This window comes from Schistocerca gregaria, chromosome 2, assembly GCF_023897955.1.
Source record: "Schistocerca gregaria isolate iqSchGreg1 chromosome 2, iqSchGreg1.2, whole genome shotgun sequence".
Lineage (NCBI taxonomy): Eukaryota > Metazoa > Arthropoda > Insecta > Orthoptera > Acrididae > Schistocerca > Schistocerca gregaria.
In genome coordinates this window covers 397,954,673-397,977,925 of record NC_064921.1, presented here as the reverse complement: position 1 = coordinate 397,977,925, position 23,253 = coordinate 397,954,673, and the positions used below count along the sequence as shown (strand labels likewise).

General features: G+C 44.6%; 1 protein-coding gene across 1 annotated transcript in view; it reads right to left on the bottom strand.

The window, feature by feature from the left end:
* The window catches only part of LOC126322244 (uncharacterized), a 700,988-nt gene that overhangs the window by 326,647 nt on the left and 351,088 nt on the right, over nucleotides 1–23,253 (bottom strand). Inside the window, exon 7 of the mRNA XM_049994273.1 lies at nucleotides 17,295–17,392. Within this exon, the coding sequence (XP_049850230.1) occupies nucleotides 17,295–17,392 (98 nt within the window). The remainder of the gene's footprint in view (nucleotides 1–17,294; nucleotides 17,393–23,253) is intronic.

Sequence of the window (23,253 nt, the reverse complement as noted above, 5' to 3'; positions counted from 1 at the left end):
AAGTGTCCGCAGCTCGTGGTCGCGCGGTAGCGTTCTCGCTTCCCACGCCCGGGTTCGATTCCCGGCGGGGTCAGGGATTTTCTCTGCCTCGTGATGACGGTGTTGTGTGCTGTCCTTAGGTTAGTTAGGTTTAAGTAGTTCTAAGTTCTAGGGGACTGATGACCATAGATGTTAAGTCCCATAGTGCTGAGAGCCATTTTTTTGCAAATGAAGTAAATATTGATGTAATGTTCTTTAGTTCATTGTCCTCAGTCAACACTAAAACTATCTGCATTTGTCCCCATAAGAACCTTACATATAATGGATGTCCCTCCCAACATGTGGCAGGCACATTTTCTTTGTTGGTTCGGCAGATATCTGCCACTTCGTTTTTGCAATGTGAAGCTGCAGCCGGCCCATGCAGGTACTGCTCATCACGCCTTTCATGCTGTGTCTTGTGTCGGCGGGAAATGTTGGTTTGTTTCCCATTACAAACAAAATGATTTTTAAAGCAGAATCTTTTCGCAATTGGAAACAAACCGAAGCTTCTCGTCCGTTCTGAGCGTGTGAGAGAAACGCGATGACGAGCATTTATTTAAGCTGATGGTACTTACAACTGCAAAAACGAAATTGCTAATATCTAACGAAATACCAGATAAAACTCCACTTGGCGAGTGTTAGCAGGGACACCCTATATTTATTGAACCATCGTCCTCCAGAGTACTGACGGAATATATGGTTCATTCCACCGCCTTCCCTCTCTTCCGGCTTGCGCTATTTGTTTGAAAGTGTAGGGTTATTTATTTTAATTAGCATGAGTGCGTGTTTTTACTGACTGGTTTATGCTCTGGCTTCCAACCAGACTTCAGCAGAACTCTTTCTTATGAATTGTATTGACCGACAAAGAATCAAATGGTTCAAGTGGCTCTAATCGCTATGGGACTTAACATCTGAGGTCATCAGTCCCCCTAGACGTAGAACTACTTAAACCTAACTAACCTAAAGACATATATGCCCGATGCAGGATTCGAACCTGCGACCGTAGCAACTGTGCGGTTCCGGACTGAAGCACCTGGAAGAGCTCGGCCACAACGGCGGGCTTGACTGATAAAGAAATCTACTCCTGTTACCTAGTTCAAACATAAATTAAAAGTTGCAAATTCGGTTTCAGAAGTTACCGTATTTCAGACACATGTACATTTTCTAATATTTGCTATAGGTAGTGCTCGAGAGTAAGCATTTATTTATGAAAAAATGTTTCATCACTGTCATCGGTTATAAAAATCTTTATTATTGTTACCAGCTGTTGTTAAACATTACCAAGCGCAAGAACTGAAAAGGTTCGGTACCTGACAGTTATTAGCGACAGTCTAAACTGGTTGTACTAATAAAGGTTTTTAAAGCAACTGACGACGGTACAGCGTGACTTATACGGACACGGGTCAACGCGCACGGAGGCTCGAGACTGGTATGAGTATTCGTGGCACGGGGAGGGGAGGTGAGGTTAGAAGCAAAACGAGGTGCGCTGTGATAGCCGCTGAGTTTTGTGCCGGAGGCGGCTCTCTGGACAGGCGTCAGCCGCTGCAAACTGGGCCGTGTTTCCCGAGATAACACGGGGCGCTCTCCGCCTGCTGACCCGCTGCTGCACCCCCCGCTCTGCCTCACTGCCAGGGCAGCCAGCTGGCGTCCGTATTGACGGCCACGTGGGGGGCGGCCTCACGTTGGGAAACGGAACCCGCAGTGGATAGTCACAAGTCCTCCACACCAGTACAGTGGCATGGCACTGGATTACGACCAGTATGCATACAATCCATACAGACTATATTATAGAAATGTATGAATGTATGCGCGCTCGCGCGTGTATATACAGGGTGGTCCATTGATAGTGACCGGGCCAAATATCTCATGAAATAAGGGTCAAACGAAAAAACTGCAAAGAACTAAACTTGTCTAGCTTGAAGGAGGAAACCAGATGGCGCTAAGGTTGGCCAGCTAGATGGCGCTGTCTTAGGTCAAACGGACATCAACTGCGTTTTTTAAAATAGGAACCCCCATTTTTATTACGTATTCATGTAGTACGTACCGAAATATGAATGTTTTAGTTGGACCACTTTTTTCGCTTTGTGACAGATGACGCTGTAATAGTCACAAACGTGTAAGTACGTTGTATCACGTAACATTCCGCTAGTGTGGACGGTATTTGCTTCGTGATATATTACCCGTGTTAAAATGGACCGTTTATCGATTGCGGGAAAGGTCGATATCGTGTTGGTGTATGGCTATTGTGACCAAATGCACAACGGGCGTGTGCTATGTAAGCTGTTCGGTATCCTGGACATCATCCAAGTGTCCGGACCGTTCGCCGGATAGTTACGTTATTTAAGGAAACAGGAAGCGTTCAGCCACATGTGAAACGTCAACCTCGACCTGCAACAAATGATGATACTCAAGTAGGTGTTTTGGCTGCTGTCCTCGACTAATTCGCACATCAGTAGCAGACAAATTACGCGAGAATCGGAAATCTCAAAAACATCGATGTTGAGAATGCTAATTCTACATCTGTTGTACCCGTACCATATTTCTATGCACCAGGAATTGCATGGCGACGACTTTGAACGTCGTGTACAGTTCTGTCACTGGGCACAAGAGAAATTACGGGACGACGACAGATTTTTTGCACGCTTTCTATTTAGCTATGAAGCGTCATTCAGCATTTTATCGATGACAATATAAATAGTGCAATGTATGCTGATTTCCTAAGTAATGTTCTACCGATGTTGTACTACAAGATGTTTCATTGCATGATAGAATGGCGATGTACTTCCAACATGATGGATGTCCGACACATAGCTCGCGTGCGGTTTGAAGCGGTACTGAATAGCGTATTTCATGACAGGTGGATTGCTCGTCGAAGCACGTTCACCGGATCTGATGTCCCCGGATTTCTTTCTGTGGAGAAAGTTGAAGGATATTTGCTATCGTGATCCACCGACAACATGCGTCAGCGCATTGCCAATGCATGTGTGAACGTTACGGAAGGCGAACTACTCGCTGTTGAGAGGAATGTCGTTACACGTATTGCCAAATGCATTGAGGTTGACGGACATCATTTTGAGCATTTATTGCATTAATGTGGTATTTACAGGTAATCACGAAGTAACAGCATGCGTTCTCAGAAATGGTAAGTTCACAGAGGTACATATATCACATTGGAATAACCGAAATAATATGTTCAAACGCACCTATGTTGTGTATTTTAATTTAAAAAACCTACCTGTTACCAACTGTTCGTCTAAAATTGTGAGCCGTATGTTTTTTGACTATTACAATGCCATGTATCACAAAGAGAAAAAAATGGTCCAGCTAAAACATTCATATTTCTTTACATGCTACACGAATATGTAATAAAAATGGGGGTTCCTATTTAAAAAAAAAAAAAAAAACGCAGTTGATAACCGTTTGACCTATGGCAGCGCCATCTAGCGGGCCAACCATAGCACCATCTGGTTTCCCCCTTCCAGCTAGACGAGTTTCGTTCATCGTAGTTTTTTCGTTTGATGCCTATTTCGTGAGATTATATATATATATAGATACCGTTAGAGATACCGTTTGTTGCAATATGCTTGGGACAACAGTACATTTTCAGGCAGACAAACTTTCGAAATTACAGTAGTTACAATTGTCAACGACAGATGGCGCTGCGGTCTGGGAAACTCTATAGTACGATATTTTCCACATATCCACCATGCGTAGCAATAATATGGCGTAGTCTCTGAATGAAATTACCCGAAACCTTTGACAACGTGTCTGGCGGAATGGCTTCACATGCAGATGAGATGTACTGCTTCAGCTGTTCAATTGTTTCTGGATTCTGGCGGTACACCTGGTCTTTCAAGTGTCTCCACAGAAAGAAGTCACAGGGGTTCATGTCTGGCGAATAGGGAGGCCAATCCACGCCGCCTCCTGTATGTTTCGGATAGCCCAAAGCAATCACACGATCATCGAAATATTCATTCAGGAAATTAAAGACGTTGGCCGTGCGATGTGGCCGGGCACCATCTTGCATAAACCACGAGGTGCTCGCAGTGTCGTCTAAGGCAGTTTGTACAGCCACAAATTCACGAAGAATGTCCAGATAGCGTGATGCAGTAATAGTTTCGGATCTGAAAAATGGGCCAATGATTCCTTTGGAAGAAATGGCGGCCCAGACCAGTACTTTTTGAGGATGCAGGGACGATGGGACTGCGACATGGGGCTTTTCGGTTCCCCATATGCGCCAGTTCTGTTTATTGACGAAGCCGTCCAGGTAAAAATAAGCTTCGTCAGTAAACCAAATGCTGCCCACATGCAGATCGCCGTCATCTTTCCTGTGCACTATATCGTTAGCGAATGTCTCTCGTGCAGCAATGGTAGCGGCGCTGAGGGGTTGCCACGTTTGAAATTTGTATGGATAGAGGTGTAAACTCTGGTGCATGAGACGATACGTGGAACGATACGGCGAACTGAAACCCGAGGCCGCTGTTGGATTACCTGCTGCACTAGCTGCGCGTTGCCCTCTGTGGTTTCCGTACGCGGTCGCCCTACCTTTCCAGCACGTTCATCCGTCACGTTCCCAGTCCGTTGAAATTTTTCAAACAGATCCTTTATTGTATCGCTTTTCGGTCCTTTGGTTACATTAAACCTCCGTTGAAAACTTCGTCTTGTTGCAACAACACTGTGTTCTAGGCGGTGGAATTCCAACACCAGAAAAATCCTCTGTTCTAAGGAATAAACCACGTTGTCCACAGCACATTTACACGTTGTGAACAGCACACGCTTACAGCAGAAAGACGACGTTCAGAATGGCGCACCCACAGACTGCGTTGTCTTCTATATCTTTCACATCACTTCCAGCGCCTTTTGTTGTTGACAATTGTAACTACTGTAATTTCGAAAGTTTGTCCGCCTGAAAATGTACTGTTGTCCCAAGCATATTGCAACAAACGGTGTATTTGTATCGCTGCTCGTTTAGTTTTTATTGCCGTTTCAAATATACCGGTCATTTTTGAAACACCCTGTATGTGTGTGTGTGTGTGTGTGTGTGTGTGTGTGTGCGCCATCTCCTCTTAAAACACTAGACCGATCTCAATCAAACATGGTACACATATACCCTAATGTCAGCCAACAATCACTGTGGGGATAAGAACCATCCATCTATCAAAGGGCTGGGGGTGAAAAAGAAGTGTAGCCTGTGACGCGAGAATTCCCTGACTTAATTCACCGAGTATTTGAGAATGAGAGTACTCACGACTTGCAAGAAACTTTACGTATAATTTCAAACCTTCACAATTTTTTTTCTCGCTGACAACCCCTACAAAATGATGTAAAGAGAAAATTTATCGCTTACTACTATTCCGCTATTCATGTAGTGAAAGTACTGCATGAGGCATTCGTTATCATTTATTGTTCCCTTACTGCTAATTGTATTCGCGACACATTTTGCACACAGTATGCACATATAAGAAATCAGCTGGAAAGTTTACGCTTTCGCTTCGATTCGTCATTGTATGAATGGATTTAAATGTTGTGTATGTATTCGATTACTTGTCTGTTGAACTACGTCATTTTTTATTGTTAAAATTATTCGCTCACACAGCTCTTCTTTGTTTAATTAGTTTCTCTCTATAAGTGGACATATTTTATTGATGAGTTGTTGCTATGTCTTTACTACGCTGTACAACTGATCGGTTAAAACGGTTTTGCCAGAGTGCGAATCAATAAGATATGTGCCACTTCGAAGTTGATTCTGAAACATTAGAACATTTTCTAGGCCATTCGCAAAAATTCTTTAACATTAGAGAGTATTCATAAATAGTCAAGAACATTATAGAATGAGATTTTCACTCTGCAGCGGAGTGTGCGCTGATATGAAACTTCCTGGCAGATAAAAACTGTGTGCCGGACCGAGACTCAAATTCGGGACCTTTGCCTTTCGCGGGCAAGTGCTTTGGAAGGTAGGAGACGAGGTACTGGCGGAATTAAAGCTGTGAGGACGGTGCGTGAGTCGTGCTTGGGAAGGTCAGTGGTAGGACACTTGCCCGCGAAAGGCAAAGGTCCTGGGTTCGAGTCTCGGTCCGGCGAACAGTTTTAATCTGCCAGGAAGTTTCAAGAACATTATAGCAAAAAATCAATTTTTTCCCTTTGAGAAGCATATTGATGCGAAAAGAATGGAAGACGTCCTAGTAACCATCACGATATGATGTTGACCATCTCCTCAACCACAACAGCTACCACTGCGCAACCACGATAGTCTCTAGGGGACAACCAAGGGGCGAGAACTCACAATCTGTATTTGCAAACATTATAAAAGATGTGATTCTTGAGTTTCTCCCGGCGTATTTGATAATCAAAATATCCACGGGTGTACTGCCGGTCTATAGTGTCCAACGGTCACAATATTTCGGCGATCAAACATGTCGCCATCATCAGGTGAACTGACGGACTGAGCTCCTGTGAACGTGCCGGCACGGAGATCCGTACGCTATGGCTGCTCAGGGGGAACTGGGTTCGGTCGCGGCGGCGGTCGATTTAAATACCCTCCGCCCGCGGCGCGCTCCCTCCGCCGTCCGCGCCCCGCGCCCCCTGAGCAACCATAGCGTACGGATCTCCGTGCCGGCACGTTCACAGGAGCTCAGTCCGTCAGTTCACCTGATGATGGCGACATGTTTGATCGCCGAAATATTGTGCCCGTTGGACCTATAGACCGGCAGTACACCCGTGGATATTTTGATTATTATAAATGGTGCTACAGAAACAGTGAACCAGCTGAGACAGGCCATCCCAAATGCCGTATATCCACAATGAACAAATATATGAAGGTGTGGTTTTCGCCAAGTTATACCCGCCTATAGGACGAATTCCTCGACGTTCGCAAGTAATTTTTATCGTTTATAGCTGCCGAATTACGACACAGACTTCTTTTCTAGTGCAGCTAGATACAGTTTTTTATGACGTTTGAAACAAGCTTCTAAGGGAACATTACCGACGTAGCATGAATGGGACTTGCTCAAAGAGTATCAAGATGATAGCTCCGCAAACCACTGTCCTGCTGTCAGGAGAAGGTGTTCCACAAGCGCCTACGCTTTTATACCAAATTTAAGAAAACACGGAACTCAGGTAAGGTTCTGTGTTTACCTGTGCTCTTGAAGCTCATCAGTTTCTGTTCTGGTGTTGTAGCAGTCAGACAATTTGCTCGTAAAGCTGTTGAGAGATTCACCTTGTATACGACAGTCGAAAAAGTGAATATCACTATGGCGTTCGCCAGGCTATTAGAACAGCGGTGCGGTTGTTATGCTGAAGATTATCGAGATGATGTTGAGTACTCACGATCTGTCTTTGCTAACATCACAAAAAATGTTATGGAAACTGTAAGTCTGGAGAGTAAAATACAGCAAGGAAAAAGAAGAGCAACTGATGAAAGAACTGAAACTAACACTTTAGTAGCAGTTACACGCAGTGAATATGTCGCTAAGAGGCATCTCGGAAGTACGAGAGCGACCAACTAAACGAGTATTCTGCGAACACTGCAGTCCATCGCATTTCATCCTCATTGCATTTCGATGTATCTCAGCTTGATGGCAGTCCTGCCACAGTGGCTTACAGTTCTCCGAGTGTTACCTACGAAAAGTGCGAAGTTTTGCGACGTATCTGTGCAAGATTCGCCCCGTTGTTCTATGTAATATGGCGAAAACCGCACCATATATTTATTCATCCTGGATGTATTTGTGGTGGTCAAAAGCAAGCCACTGTGGCCAAGTGGTTCTAGGCGTTTCAGTCCGGAACCGCGCTGCTGCTACGGTCGCAGGTTCGAATCCTGCCTCGGGCATGGATATGTGTGATGTCCTTAGGTTAGTTAGGTTTAAGTAGTTTTAAGTCTACGGGACTGATGACCTCAGATGTTAAGTCTCATAGAGCTGAGAGCCATTTGAACCACTTTTTGTGGTAGTCAGAGAGACAGAGTGAGAGGGGGGAGGTAGAGAGAGAGGGGACAAGGGAGGGAGAGATAGAGAGATAGAGAGAGTGAGTGTGTGTGAGAGAGAGAGAGAGAGAGAGAGAGAGAGAGAGAGAGAGAGAAGGGAGGGAAACAGAAATTAAGCTGAAAAATGATTATTAACTCTAATATTATTCAACCACGAAGCTAAATTCTTACGCATTACAACAGTAAGCTCTATAGAAAATGAACTCTTGGCTTCACTTATCAAAAGGTTCCTAATCGCATTGCGCGGGAACCGCATATGAGCATGCTTATATTTACATCTGTATTTTGAGGACATTACGTTATATTGTGTAACAGCACAGTACACAGTCAAAGCTTCGCTCGGGTTAAATGCGAGATGCGATATGCGTTGGCGTGCTGTGGTGTGGTGTGGTGTGCGTGACGTGTGGAAGTAGCCCAATATAGGGCTCGGTGCACGGTTGAGCCGCTTCGGCGTGACTGCGCCCGCAACGCGCCGGCTATACAACACAATATACAGTGGCGTTACGCGTGTGGCGCGCAGCGCCGAGCAGGCGCACATTTGAATTTTTCATCCGGCCCGCTGTTGTGTCGTAAAACGTTTTGGGGCCGCCGCCAGGACGCCGCGGGAATAAAGTGGCGCGCCGATCGCGAGTGGCAGCTGGGAGGGGGCAAAGAAGGAAGCAGGGGAACCCCCGAGTTTCGCTGTGGGCAGGCGTAGACCAAAGCAGACAACTTTCGTACACCAACACCTGTCTTGGCGATTGGACGGTTAGTTTCGTTACTCGGTTACCATCACCTTCTTATTTACGTTTCCTGTTCTTTACACTTGGAATCATTTCATTTGGGCAATGACAGAAGGAGCTGAGGACTACAGACCAAAAACTAGTACCATACGAATAATGTGAATGAGTCAATTTAGTTTTTCTTAGATCATGGAGAGTGGGCAAAGGTGTGCAAGGGGCAGAGATCGAAATCTGTTGTTTTCTCACTTGTGGGTGTAGTTTGGCAGCCCTGCATCTTTAGTTGAGACCTTTTTTGGTGGAAGAGTCAGGTATTGGTTCTGTGGTTTGTGCTCTGAAGCTTTCGAGTTATAATGTGAGTTAGTTTTTTGGAATTTTAGATCTGAGTATTTAACATATAATTGATGGATAACAGTCTACTATAACAAAATCCCAAAGAAGTATTAATATCTCGTATGTAAGCACGTAGACTAACTCACGCTTTAAACTTAGTTAGTAGTGTAAGAAGTTGACATCTATAGCATCTGATACCGGAAATTCAGAAATCAGCGTCACGGGACAAAAGTCATAAGAACTAGATGGAGTAATTGCTCCAAAACGTTTATCTTTTCTCTCTTCGCTTTTAATACGGAAGGCGTACATTTATTTAACGTACTTAATGGACATTAACTTACAATTCGCTATTTCATATCGACTAAATCAATACCAATATGACAAGTTCAACTTCATGTTACAGTAACTACGAGACAAGAACGACCTGCACACCATCGTCTTCTAAAACGTTACAAAAGGCTAAGAAGCTAATAGGATATGGACCATTCATTAGAATGCAGCTAAAAGGCTTCGTTGTGATGGATCCACATTACATAAAAGATGTAACGCTGGATATGGAGTGGCATCATTGGGGTGTTTCAGGAGCGCATTTTCTGAGACAGAGGAGACTGAATTGTCGGAACACTGTATCAGTCTGGATCCTATGTTTTATGGTCTTACTTTAAACACTTCCGACATTTAGCATATTAGTTTGTCGAAAGTAATGTCTCAAAATCTCCTGTTTTATAAAGACACTCAAGTGGCAGGGGAACACTGCGTTCGCTCATTCAACGCTCGTCAGAATTAAGTTTGAGGCGTCCGGAGAAAATCAGTGCTGGGAGGGTAATGGCGTTCAATAGAGCACAATTGGAGTTTTCTTCAGCAACTTGGAAACATTGCGATCCAAATATAGTTTCCTGCGCCGTCGAGTCTATAGGGAAGGCGAAACAGGAATACAGACTGTATCGGGTGAACTGCAGAACACTGTGGCTAGAAAAGGACAAATATAATAACAAAATGTGTTTCCTTGTGTTAAAATGTTTTGTATTTAAATTAGTGATACATTAGCGTCATGTTTTGATTTTTAACACGATCACGATTATGGAGACAATGAAGATGATGGTAGTAATGATTTTGATACAGTAAAACAATACACAAGTTAATAATGGCAGTACCTGAGAAATAGTATAATTCTACATAAGTCTGTTATAGTTATAATCCCTTTTGTGTAGAATTTTGCTTCATACCAATAGGATGTTTACCCCAGGTCTGGTGAAGAATCAGATTCCTTCATTTATAACATTTTGTTAAATCTAACTTTAATACATCATACAAGCCTTCAGGAACTTACAGTGTCATGTAAAGTATGATCCTAGGTGTATTTTGTGCAATTTTCACCGTCACGTAACCAGAAAAGCAGAAGAGAAAAATAGGACAGTGTTAAGTGCGCACCTTTGCCCCCGCCTACCCTATAGGATGGCTCTGCGGATAAATGTCGGACTACAAAACTAAACCAATTCGCTGTCACCCACAGCTTGTTTTACTTCTGGAAATAAATTGCATGCATGAATAAACGTAAGCTGAACTGTAATTTCTGGATCAACTTTGAACTATAAGTCCCCAAGGAACTGACTGGGATGAAGGATCATGCTTAGTAAAGCTCTGCTTTGTTCAGAACAACATCTGTACCTCTTTTCACGATAAACAAATGAAAATATCCCACCGTTAATTGCTAGAAACATCTTTGGAACTCCTGAAGAGCTACGATCGTATGTGAACTTGGATTCAAGGGAACCAGGGAATGAAAGATCAAGCCTAGTAAAACTAAAAACAAAGTTCCCGTGGACTGGGAATAAAATCCAACCGCAAGAAAAGCAGGCTGTGAAATCAAAATCAGCTGCTCAATAACATTCAATACCGTACTGTGTTGCGCCACCCTATGCAGTCTAACATACTTGGATCCTCCTTGATTTATTGTTGATGACTTGATCCAGGCGTTTTTGGCTGTCCCACTCTTCGACGGCGGCACCCTTGAAGAAGTATAGTATTTGAGTAGGGTTACTACGTAAACTGTACCCAGTACGCTACATCGGGTCCGTGTAGCAGGTCAGTCCATTCAGTTGTATCCTGCGTCATGGGCGGAGGTATTCAGTAAGGGCTCACGCATTATCATCTTGGCAGACGCACCCGCCGCCTAATTCTTGAGTATAGCACAGGACACTAAGCCGGAGGATCCTTCCGCAATACCACGCATCCCACAAATTAACCTCGACAGCGATGAGAAACATCTGACATCTATACATGACACCCGCCCAAAACACGACTATAGCACTTGGCTCTTCGATCCATGGGACTGTATGCCTGAAACCAGCACTGGTGCCCAACTTTCTCCACAGTCTCCTAGACGATTATCAGGCGTCGAACGTATCCTGCACTAATCGTTGAAGACAACCGTCGTTATCGATCCACGGTGCATTCCACGTGTTTGCTTGTCCAACTTCCTCGGGAACCATGCTTCTTGGGGGGTGCGGGAGTTGTACTAACGTGTCCGCTATGGATGCATAGCGGACAAATTGATCTTGTGGAAAAAGCTGCTTACTACTTTTGTCGACACACACACATTTCGTGTAGTTCTCTTGTATTTTCCTCGGGGCAACTGCGAGAGACGTAACATGTAGGTACCGGCCATGAGCTGGTGCTTGTGAATGCCATCGACCCCTACGAGACATATCGTTAATGGTGAAGTCTTCTCTGGTTACTGGTCGATTGGCAAAGCCTTATATCTCAACATGTTTCCTCCTCTCTCCCTACCCTCTGGTGTAGACCACTTGACGTGTAAGACGTAAGGGTAAATCGCACGAAAGAATAGGCGCTGTCAAGATGAAACAATGGGCGACTTCGCCTGAAGATAAATAGTAGGAAGCCTGTCGTAACGTTGCAACGGCACGACTCGGCTGATTTTGTTAACGAAATTCGCCGAGAAAGAGCGTATTCCCATGTAGTCAGTGCTTTGTGTGTCTCGCGATACCAGGTGAAGTTTCGAAGGCCATCATTGCGGTGTATGTCAGTTTGGTTGGCAGATTCTCTTGTTGAGGATCCTTGTGTTTGTAAAACGGCAACGAGCACGCGGCGTACGTTCGAGGTGAGTCTTCGCTGTACGCTGACACGCCGAGCAGTAGCCACGAGCCGCAGTGTTCCGTCCGCGCTGTACTCGACTGCATCTAGGACGCGGATCTGCTTTCACCTCCAGTGCACTGGTGGCTGGCTCTGTGTATCTATTCCCTATGGTGAAAACACTGCTCCTGTTGTGAACGTAGTATCTGAATGCTTCTGTTAATTCATCGGAACAATGCCTCATTTGGCCTTCAGTGTGCTTTGCATCGTTTGAAAAGAACCAAAGTTGTGACTCGTCTGACTACACTACATGCGGCCAATTAGCTGTTATCCAGTTTATATGTTGTTTGGGTCGCAATGTTCGATCTAAAACTGGGTGATAATGACATGCAACCACTGACAGCAAGAATTCCTGTCGGGTTTGAGACCGAGTGTCACTCACAAGACATTACACTCGATCCGGTCCTTTTCGGTTAGAGTGTGCTTACGACCACTGTTCTTACGCCGCGTTTCTATGGCTGCGGATGGTGCAACATAATTTGCAGACACGTTGGACAGTGCGAGTCGATCACCACCAATTCGCGCATTCACGGTTTGGTCGTGGGCGTATCCGAACAAGATAACTCTCTTCTGCCTTCCTGTCACTTCTCCACGTCGATCCGTCCTGCAGTGCTGATTCCTTACAACCGACTGACACACACACACACACACACACACACACACACACACACACACACACACACACACACACACAACTACTCCAATCCCTACGACAGCAGTGAAGTGTGACATGACTAAGACGCACGAGTTCTACACTATCTACACTGCTCCAAAGCCCATGAGCAGTTTCTTCTATGATCTTACAGTTGCATTTCTGAAACAACACGCGTGAATTTTAACTTAGTCACAGTGAGATACACTATGCGACTAACTAGCCACCTCTTTCTGAACAAAAAAGAAAAGCATATTAAGTATGGAGACCCCGTGACTTGTCCATCACCAGCGCGCATTTAATAGACACACAGCCGTGCCCTATGAACACGCTGCCCCCGTCACCTACGTTGTATGGCTCCATAAACTCTGTCTACAGGTACATGAAGCTTTTTTCTACAGGGACAACGGTGTGGAGGGACTTCGCAAGTAATCAAAACGCTTTTTAGGACACAGGTACATCCTTTTACAAGGGGGCGATCAAAAAGTTTCCTTTCGAAGATGGTACAGTACAGAATCGGTATGCAAATCAAGAAAACAGCCATTAGCATTGAGGCAATCAATCTACCGACGCACAAGGTTGAAGATACCCCTTTGACGAAACACAGTGTCCTGCGAGAAGTAACTGCCTGTTGCACATCCTCGTCAAACAAGATTCGTCAACCCTTCAAGGCTTTTTTAAGACGCCGAAAGCAAGATAATCGCATGGGGAAAGATTAGTTGACGTTACTTCTGCATTACAACATTTGCGATGGACGTGCGTTATCATGAAACAGCAGGACCCCTTATCGTGTACCATTCCACAACGGTCGTTTTGGAGAGACAAGCTGCCCATACAAATTCTTCAGTCTTCGATGCATGTTAACCAGGGTGTTGTCACTGGGCATCCAAGAAAAGAATAAGAACACATTTGGTAATAACATCACAATAGTTCAAGTTTTATCATTTATGGCAAGCACGTCGGAAAGACACGAATGCCACAGTAATCCCTTGCCTACAGGTTGGTGCTGATATGCCCGCAACGGAATCGCGATATGTAGCATGTACGCTACAACTCCCTCAAACGGAAACTTTTTGATCGCCCCTTATAATATTAGCGAAGTAATCTTATGTAATAAGTTTGAAAGTACGCGGTGTCAAGCAGTTATAGCAGTTATCCACGGTTCAACTGTTCACTGAGGGCGACAGAAATGGATACCATTTTTTTTCTCCGGCTCTGAGGCCGAAGCAGCAAAGTAATCACAACATTTCGGCCGGCCTTGCAGGTAAATCCGTGCTCTCGTGTGTGCACCCACCCTGCACGCAGACTGGAAGCAATTAAGACCTAAGCTCCCCATAAAGAGAGGCGCCTCTGCTGGTAGGGAGCCAGGCTAGCCTGCTTACACAAGGAACAAAATTTGCACCCAGCATAAGACTAGTACAGGGAAGTGTAACGTTCTCATTTCATTCGGTTTCCTCATACAGGACTCCCACCATTCCTATTACACTATTCTGAAATCTACGTCTCAAAACGCTCCATTTTCATGTCTACTATCCTTGTAGTTATCTAAAAAACTGTTTTTCTGACATTCACCATGTTTGTTGCACAAACGGTATTTACGCAGTGAGTTCTAATGCAATTGACCAAAAAAATATAGTCAATGGGGAATAATTTATTCTGCACACGGATGTCGTAAACAAGATTCATCTTGCAAATATGCTTCTAGGATTTTAGGATTTTCCGCCGGATATTATACTGACAATGCCACAATACTTCGTCGAAGCAAGGTTGGGGAGGGGGGGGGGGAGGAATGTTTACCAAAATATTGTGATAGTACAGCGGAGGTGCTTTCCTGCAAACTGTTTCTATTGCTCGGGCACCAAGAGTGGGTATTTACTCGCTTGACTGCGTACGCTTTGTCACAGTCATACGTCAGTTTACAGACTCGTGCAGAGTGGAGATGATCAGTGTCCATTTTACGTCGTAAAAAGTCTTATTTCATTCTGACTAAAAATATGGTCTCGATACAATGTTTCAGAAGAATTCTTCTTGTAAGGTGAGCAACTGTAGAAACAAACGCTAGGCCTAAGTTAACACAGCGAGAAGAAGGTTACTCGTGCTCCTGATTGACAGTTTTTTTGTTTGAAAGCCATCAAATGTATCCATTTTTAGCGTCTCCTTTAAGAAATTCAGCTTAGATTCCAAGCTCTTATTGTCACTGGTACGGAAGGAACACGAAGGCAGTGTGCTGAGCGCTGCTCGGTTACTCAGTGTAATCCGATGACAAACACGAGATATGTCCTTGCATCAGATCAGTCAGGAAAGTTTGAAAGATCATATCTGATGCCTCTTCGAGGATTTTTCATGTACCCGCACAAGTAAAAATGTAACACAGTTACATATGGGAACATTTTGCCCCTAACATGTGGCCGAACACGAGCTACCTTGCTTTTCTCGAATACTGAGGCGAGATAGTCTCGGACTACAACTGCAAATTGTGCTGCACGCTGTCGAGTTTTTCGATGATGTTCAGTGCTTCATCTTCCAGCAAATTCACGCGTAAATATTGGAGTAAACAACCTCCGACCGTTAGGCGGGGAGGGAGAATCTAATTTGTTATTAAACTACTATCGATGTTATTTTTCTATACTTTGCCGCCAAAAGTGTGCTGAGATCCACGGTACTGTATGACGCGAAGGTTTTTCATCCCAAATGCAGCTGTTGAAAATAGTCAACCTTACAAAACGCGTTGTATCAGTGGAAAGAATTCGTCTTGTAAACTGGAGAATGACCACAAAGTGCAGTAACGAAGTTAGCGTTCAGTCAGCTTAGCATATATACGGGAAAATCTCGCAAGAAAAATTACAAATAGTGCCATAGTTAAAAACCTGAGCTGCTTCTGTTTCCCTTGTAACATGAAAAAGAACGATTTCGGGACGTATGTTTCTATTTCAGAATTTCGGGACGTATGTTTCTATTTTAGAATTTCGGGACATATGTTTCTATTTTAGAATTTCGGGACATATATTTCTATTTTAGACTTTGTTATTAACATGTCTCTCTGAGCATGAAGTGGACATTGCTAACAGCAGTTAAATAGTTTCTTCAGCTTAAGCTTTACGATGGACCTGTTCCTATACGAAATCACGAAGATTTCTAGCTTGTGAAAGAAGAAGGTGAAGCACAGCTTAATGGAAGGCCTACGCCAGATTAACGACCATCATCGGTGTAAATCGACCAGATGGTGTTGGTCTCACCGAGACGAATGCTGGTCTTTTTCTCCACCTCTACTTCAGATGAAACATGCAAACAATATAAATAAAACAGTTTTCTGCGTTAGACACTTGTTTGTTTTACTACTAAGCAATTAGATGCTTCGCAGTACCATTTTGAGGTGAAGAATTATGTAGTTAAATTATTTATATTAATGCAGAACGTCGACGCCTTGCAACAGCAGCAGGCCAAGTACAAAAGAGGTTATGTTTCTGAGCAACCATCCAAAAGCGTAATGGTACAGTAAACAGGTGGCTGCAACAGAAAACTGTGTTATTTATATTCAGTTGTTAGTTGCAGTCCCCATTATGCCATTATTTATGTTAGAAATAATGCAGAATAATGTTTACAGACAAAAAAACAAAACAAAAAGAAAAAAAAAACACGATACTCATTCCGTAGATTAAGACTGCGTTGTGAGAACAAGAACTGCGTAAGTTAAATCATGTGGGAACCTTGTGGGTAAGTTACATCGTATGGGGACCTTGCGATAGCGGGGCATAGGCCAATCAGAAGAATCAAAAATTTCACATGAGGTGAGGTCTTCCCGATAGAAAGATGAAAAAGAGCTCGAATCGATAATATTGTTTCTGTTTATCAGGCTCTGAACCTGTCGTAAGTACAGGAGGAGGCAACTTTTTCAGTTCTTAGGAGAAATGTAGGAATTACTAGTTTACCGCTGTAAATGTCATTCCTCAGGAACTTTAGGTCCTGTAGCGTACAACAAACAAGGAATTTTTGGAGCATCTAATACACAAACTTTTAAGATGAGTTTTCTTCCTTAAATTGAGGTTGAAATGGTTTGTTTACATTGTTGTTACACTACCACCGTCAATGACTGTGATCTAGATTTGTGGTAGATATCTGAGAGAAGGTTTAGAGATTGTCAATTTCTGAGGTAGAAACATAATACGTAAGCAGTATACAGAATTAATACGCTCGTATATGCCAAAGTGCCGAAACACGTCAGATTTTGGTAGTATGAAAAATGAAGTGTAATTAAACGTAGAAACTCTGGCAAATATGCCAGAAGGAGCGACGAAAGTAGTTGACGAGTCTACTGCAGCACCAATCAATACGTGTCGCCTCCCGTTAGGAAGAGGTAAACATCCGATTTTGTGGTGAACTTAAGAGCGAGATGCCGCTGTCAGAGGTAATACAGCAGAAGGTTGTGCTGACTTGTACTCACCCGCCGTTCCTCCTCCCTCGCAGCGCGCAGGTGCGACTCGATAGCATCGAGGTCGATCTTGGGCATCGCAGTCTCGATGTTGTAGACATCAAAGCCTCCTGGAAAATCGAGAGAAAAACGGAATGAGGTTGGAAGGCGTGGAGCTGTGGAGGCGGCGCACAGCGCTCTATGTGCAGCCGCGTCACTATCGATTGGTCGTGAGCGCCAGGTCGACCCTGCTCCCGCGAGACCTCAGGTGATATCCCGGAGACGTTCTGCGTGCCGCTCCAGGCCACGCCGATCCTGTGCACCGCAGAGGGGAATCTGGAAAATTTCATTAAGTGCCGCCATGTGACAGTAAATACCTCTGCCCTCAGATGCCAGTACATTCCTTTCGTGGACGCCAGCTCGTCCTGCTTGGAATCTGCGGCAGCGCATTCTGGAATGTAATCACTGAGGTGTGACATAGTATACTTTGAATAGCGCATTAACACGGTTTGGGACGTACTGGATGGCGACAGTTCGTTTTTTCAGAGAAAGAATCTGCTATGTCTTTGAATAGCGTGTGCTAAATAGGCATTAGGCAGAATTCTCCTGAGCAAGACAACTGGTGCACATCAAAACCCTTTATAACTCCCTCAAATTCTGTTGTAGTAAATTGCGATAAAGTGAGTAGTATTTGTTTTAATAACCTGTCGTTATACCTCAGTATTTTCCAGCATCTCGGTTAATAATACCAACAACGTATATCTGTCAATAGACAAGTTGAAAGGTGTAAATTGCTGTAGAGAATTAGCGAAATGCAGTATATTGTAGCCTAAATTCAGAAGTTGAAGTAAACTGGCTGCTCGATACAAATTGCAATCACCACCGTTTTGCTAGCGATACACAGAAACAGTGCTGTGGCGGTGGTGATTGAAGGTAAAACCTTGTTGGTGATTATGTTAAGTCATATTTCCACATCTAGGAATTTCTTCATACGTACATATTTCCGTCCCCCTGCTGGAATTTGCCTTGGGGAGAGAGAGAGACAAGTATGCAAGAACGTTGGAAATTTGTGGTAAGATCTTATGGGACCAAACTGCTGAGGTCATTGGTCCCTAAGCTTACACACTATTTAATCTAACTTAAGATAACTTAGGCAAAGGACGAAACACACACCCATGCTTGAGGGAGGACTAGAACTTCCTGCCTTGGGGTCTTATGGTGTCGAAAACTAGTGTCGTGTACACTCATAGAAGGAAGTAGACTCGCATTTTTCCGAATAAGAGGAATTATTACACAAAATTGATCAATCTACCGTTTGAGGAACTTCGTCATAGGGTAGGTGCTGATTGCTGATAAAGAGAGGGAGACTACGCTGCCCTGCAAAATTTAAATAAGGGGTAGATAAAACAACATACTAACTATTCAGCGGAAATTAAAGAAAGTGCGGGAACATGTTGCCAGAGGTCTCCCAGTTGTGCACAGAAAACTGAATGTTACGTGGCGTGAAGTCAACGGGACTCTAGCGCCAAATAGGACTGGATTCGCAACACGAGGCAGTAGAAAGAACGGGAGAAGACTGTGTGTGCCTATTATCGAGCAGTCACGATCGCACTCTGGTGGGATTCTTCATTACAAAATGGCCCGGGGACTACGTTTGGATGACCTCAGACGGAGCAGAACCACCGGGAAACTGCAAGAAGGACGAAGTGTGACGAATCTAGCCAATGAATTCGGCATTGCTCACACCGTTGTTTCACGTGCATGTGGAGCATTCCGAATCACAGGCACTGCTGTTCGGAGGAGAGGACGTGCTCAACCACAGTCAACTGCAGTAGTACATCAGACTTATATTGAGCAACAGCAAGTGGGGATCCACGTAAAACAGCAAGTGCGACAGCTACCACATTTCACAGAACTCCAAGGCACGCACTCTCACGTTCAATATGGCGACCGCACGGGAGTGGTCTCTCTACCCGATGACAAGGACGTTGTGTTCCGTTGACATTGGCACACCTTCGGAACCGTTTGCGATGGGCCAAGAGCACAGGGCCTGGTCCAACGAGGATTGGTTGATATGGGAGAGGGAACCACACAGCGACGTCATAGGTCCCATCGAATTAGGGAAGGATGGGGAAGGAACACGGCCGTGCCCTCTCAAAGGAACCATCCCGGAATTTGCCTGAAGCGACTTAGGAAAGTCACGGAAAACCTAATTCAGGCTGGCCGGACGCGGGGTTGAACCGTCGTCCTCCAGAATGCAAGTCCAATGTGCTAACCACCGCGCATCCTCGTCTGGTCCCAACGAGGACAGGTCGCAGGCTGCTCTTAGATGACAGATTTATTCTGATTAGTGATTCTGGACGCAGCCTCCTCATATGGCGAGACGTGGGAACACATAATGCAGCCAGGAACACTGTGAACATGTTCGTTTCGGTGGCCCAGGATTAATGATGTGGGGAGGTTCAAATGGCTCTGAGTAGTATGGAACTTCTGAGGTCATCAGTCTCCTAGAACTTACAACTACTTAAACCTAACTAACCTAAGGACATCACACACATCCATGCCAGAGGCAGGATTCGAACCTGCGACCGTAGCGGTAGCGCGGTTCCAGACTGTAGCGCCTAGAACCGCTCGGCCACCACGGCCGGCGATGTGGGAAGACAGAATGTTACACGGGCATGCTGACCTCCAAATCACTGAACACGGTACACCCACCGGCAAATTTTATTGTGACATTGTACTCCTTCCCCATGTGCGTCTTATGAGGGGTTCGTTCGGCCCTTTCTTCATTTTTATGGATGATAATACGCGACCGCAGGTGGAAGAGTTCTTGTTCGAAAAAGATATTCGGCGAATTGAGTGACTGAGACGTGCGTGGCTCGTGTTCCAGCTAATTATGTATTTTACACCCTGTTTTTAACGTACTTTCACCTCACTACGTTACTTTAAATTATTGCTGTCACTGAGTTGCTGCTTTGCCTCAGCGTGAGCGGCGTTAGCAGCGCGTATCGATATATCCTCTCTCGTAGTATCTTTGCTTCACTGCAATGAGCTCCCGGTCATTGTCTGTCGTAAGGAGTTGGTCGCAGTAAGGGTGGCAGTTCGAGCTGCCAGTCGGTTGGGGATGCGTCGTCAGTGCAGTCCGGATGTGCCAGTCGGGGAGTTGCAACGCAGCACTAGTGCAGTCGCGTTGGAGCAGTGAGGTCTGCATCGACATGGCTCGCTCGACCATTGCCGCCACGCTTCACTTGAGCCGGGCCACGGTCTTGCTGGATCGTCGGTCGGTCGTCCAACCGGATGACGCGTTTAGGCTCGCCGATCGTTCATGAGTCGGCTGTGTGTGTTTGCATCGACTCCCGATTTGTCTTCGTGCGTGCTTAGTTACTGTTGTGTATCGTTCAGCTCTTCGTTCAAGTGTGTCAGACTGTGTGTGTAGTTGGCGTTATGTCTATTGACGACGATTTTAGATGTTGTCGACATTCTGAGTGGAGTCGGTCGGTTGTTGCGAACGAGGGAAGTTTCCGCGCGGCGCAGTCTGTTAGGGCAGCTGGCAGTCACTGCGCAGTGTCAGAGCGTGTGTGGAGCTGTCCGATCGCTACGAGTTTCTTGGTTTGCCGACTCAGGACGTCAAAGTTGAGTAGCGGTTTCAACTACCGAAGCCACGTCTATTCATGTTGTGGTGGTGCGCTTCGGTGGTTTGCTGTTGGGGAGGTTTTCCGGTGAGCAACACCGAGTGGTTCTACTGCTGAGATTTAGCCAGCATGCGGTGCTATTAACTATTCTGGTCGACTACGATTTGAGTGCGCCATTGGAATTTTCTGTCTTGTGGTTGTTAGTGTTCTGGTTACTTGCCCTGGGCACTGACGTAAATTCAGGCAGTGTTCTTTTGATCGAGTTAACTATTACCGTGTTTCAATTCAAGTGTACCAGCGGAATTTTCTGCATAGTGGCCGTTAGTGTTTCGGTTACCTGCCGTGGCCACTAACGTAATTTTAGTCAGCGTCCTTTCCTCACCTGTTGTCGCTGTCCAACATGGTGTGTAATTTTGACAGCTAATTCGTACTCCATTGTGGATTATCACGTTTGTAACATTGCCGGTTGGGGTTCTCATGTTCGGGTTGACGGGAAGCAAGTTGTTGTCGGTCGGACCGTGACTGCCCCCTGGTTGGGTCCCGGCGGATAAAATATAGTTGGGCTCACCACCTGTCTCACCTACGTGAATGAGGGCAGACCGACCTCTCTGGAGGCCTTCTGAGTGCCACGGGTGTTTAATTATTTGTTGTCAGCTATTTTAAATTTTAGGCTTATGGTTATTTGTTTCTTAAAATTTTGAAAAAAATAATTTTTAAATTTAGCTTTCAAGCTTAAACACTGCGGCCTTCTGACTTTAGAGATTATCAGCCACTGATATTGCACCTTGCATATGTTGCTTTTTTAAATTATTTTATTGGTGTCTTAACTGGATTTTTATCTTTCTGATTTTTAAGATTTCTTGTTGTTAAATATGGTGAACTTCTGCCTTTAAAGGTCTATGGTAATATATTCTAAAATGTTGGTAATTAATTGTGGCCCTCAGCTATTTGTATTGCACTTTGCGTATGTTGTTTTGAATTATTCTATTGCTATCTTAACTGGATTTTTATCTTGTTAAGATTTCTTGCTGGAGGCCTTCAGCCGTGAAAGAGGTGTTAAATTACAATAAATGACAATTAGAAGCAGAAACTGACCTCAATTCTTGTCCCTTTGCACAATCCTTTTACTTGTTCTGCCCAGCGGGTTTAGCGGGCTTTTCAGTGGCCTTCCTGCTCCCACGACTTAAGCCCCGTCAAGTACATGTGGGATGCGGTTTGTGGACGTACTGAAACACGCCAACATGCGCCACCGACTATTCAGCTGTTTTCTACCGTGCTGGTGCAGGAACTGAACGCCCTACCACAAGAGCTCCTGACCAATCCTGTGCATAGGACCACTTTAAGGAGCACGCATTGCCGTCATCTCCCCATAAATCTATGTGCGGAGTGAGCCAGGAAAAGAAGATTTCACTTCGTTCAGCCCACGCTGCAGCGAGAATATTGAAATGTTAACAGTACGCATGCACGTGTTACATGAGCTGAATAATGCTGATTATGTCAGAAGGGGTCACTACTGTCAATGGTTCAAGACCCTCAGAGGCGAAAATCGCATTTTACATTAAGCGTATTTCACAGACCAAGCTTGGTTGCATCTTAGTGGGCGTGCTAATAGCCACAACTACTGGACTGACAATCCGCACTCTTTCGCTGAGTTTCCCTTACGCCCACAAAGGCGATGAGTAATAGGATCTTTGCTGTCTGAAGCAATTGTGGATGCTTCCGTCTGACACGACAAACTCCAGTCGTTCATAGCTTTACTGGAAGAGGATGAGCGTGACAGCTGGTTGCAGCAAGACGGCGCCACTTTCCATACAGCTCGCCCTGCTATAGAAATGCTACTGGGTTCTTTTCGTGAAACAATGATTTTAACAGAATTGTTGAGACCACGATCTCCTGATCTTATTAGCCTTGACTTCTTTCTGTGGAGCTACTTAAAAGATGTTTACAGGAGCAATCCTCATACCGTGCAGGATCTGAAGACGTACATTGCGATAAGACCCAAGGAAACAGTGTGAAGCTAATAATAGTCGCAATGAACATGATCAAACGTGTCTAAAAGTGCATAGAAATGGATGGAGAATATTCCCAACACCTACTATAATATATAGTAACTTATAATGTAAGTTTTCCAATAAAAATATTGTTTGTAGAATAAACTAAGCGACGGGGCCTCTTTTAGGTTGAACACCATGTGTCTAAAACAAAGCTGAAGGTAGAGATAAAAGTTCCATGACATAATTTTTACTATTATAAATAATGAAACGTGATGTAACAGGAAATTTACAGTTATTATACTGCGAAACAATCTACAACGATTCTAGTCTTCATTTATTCCATGTGGGTTTCTCCGTTGCTCCTGT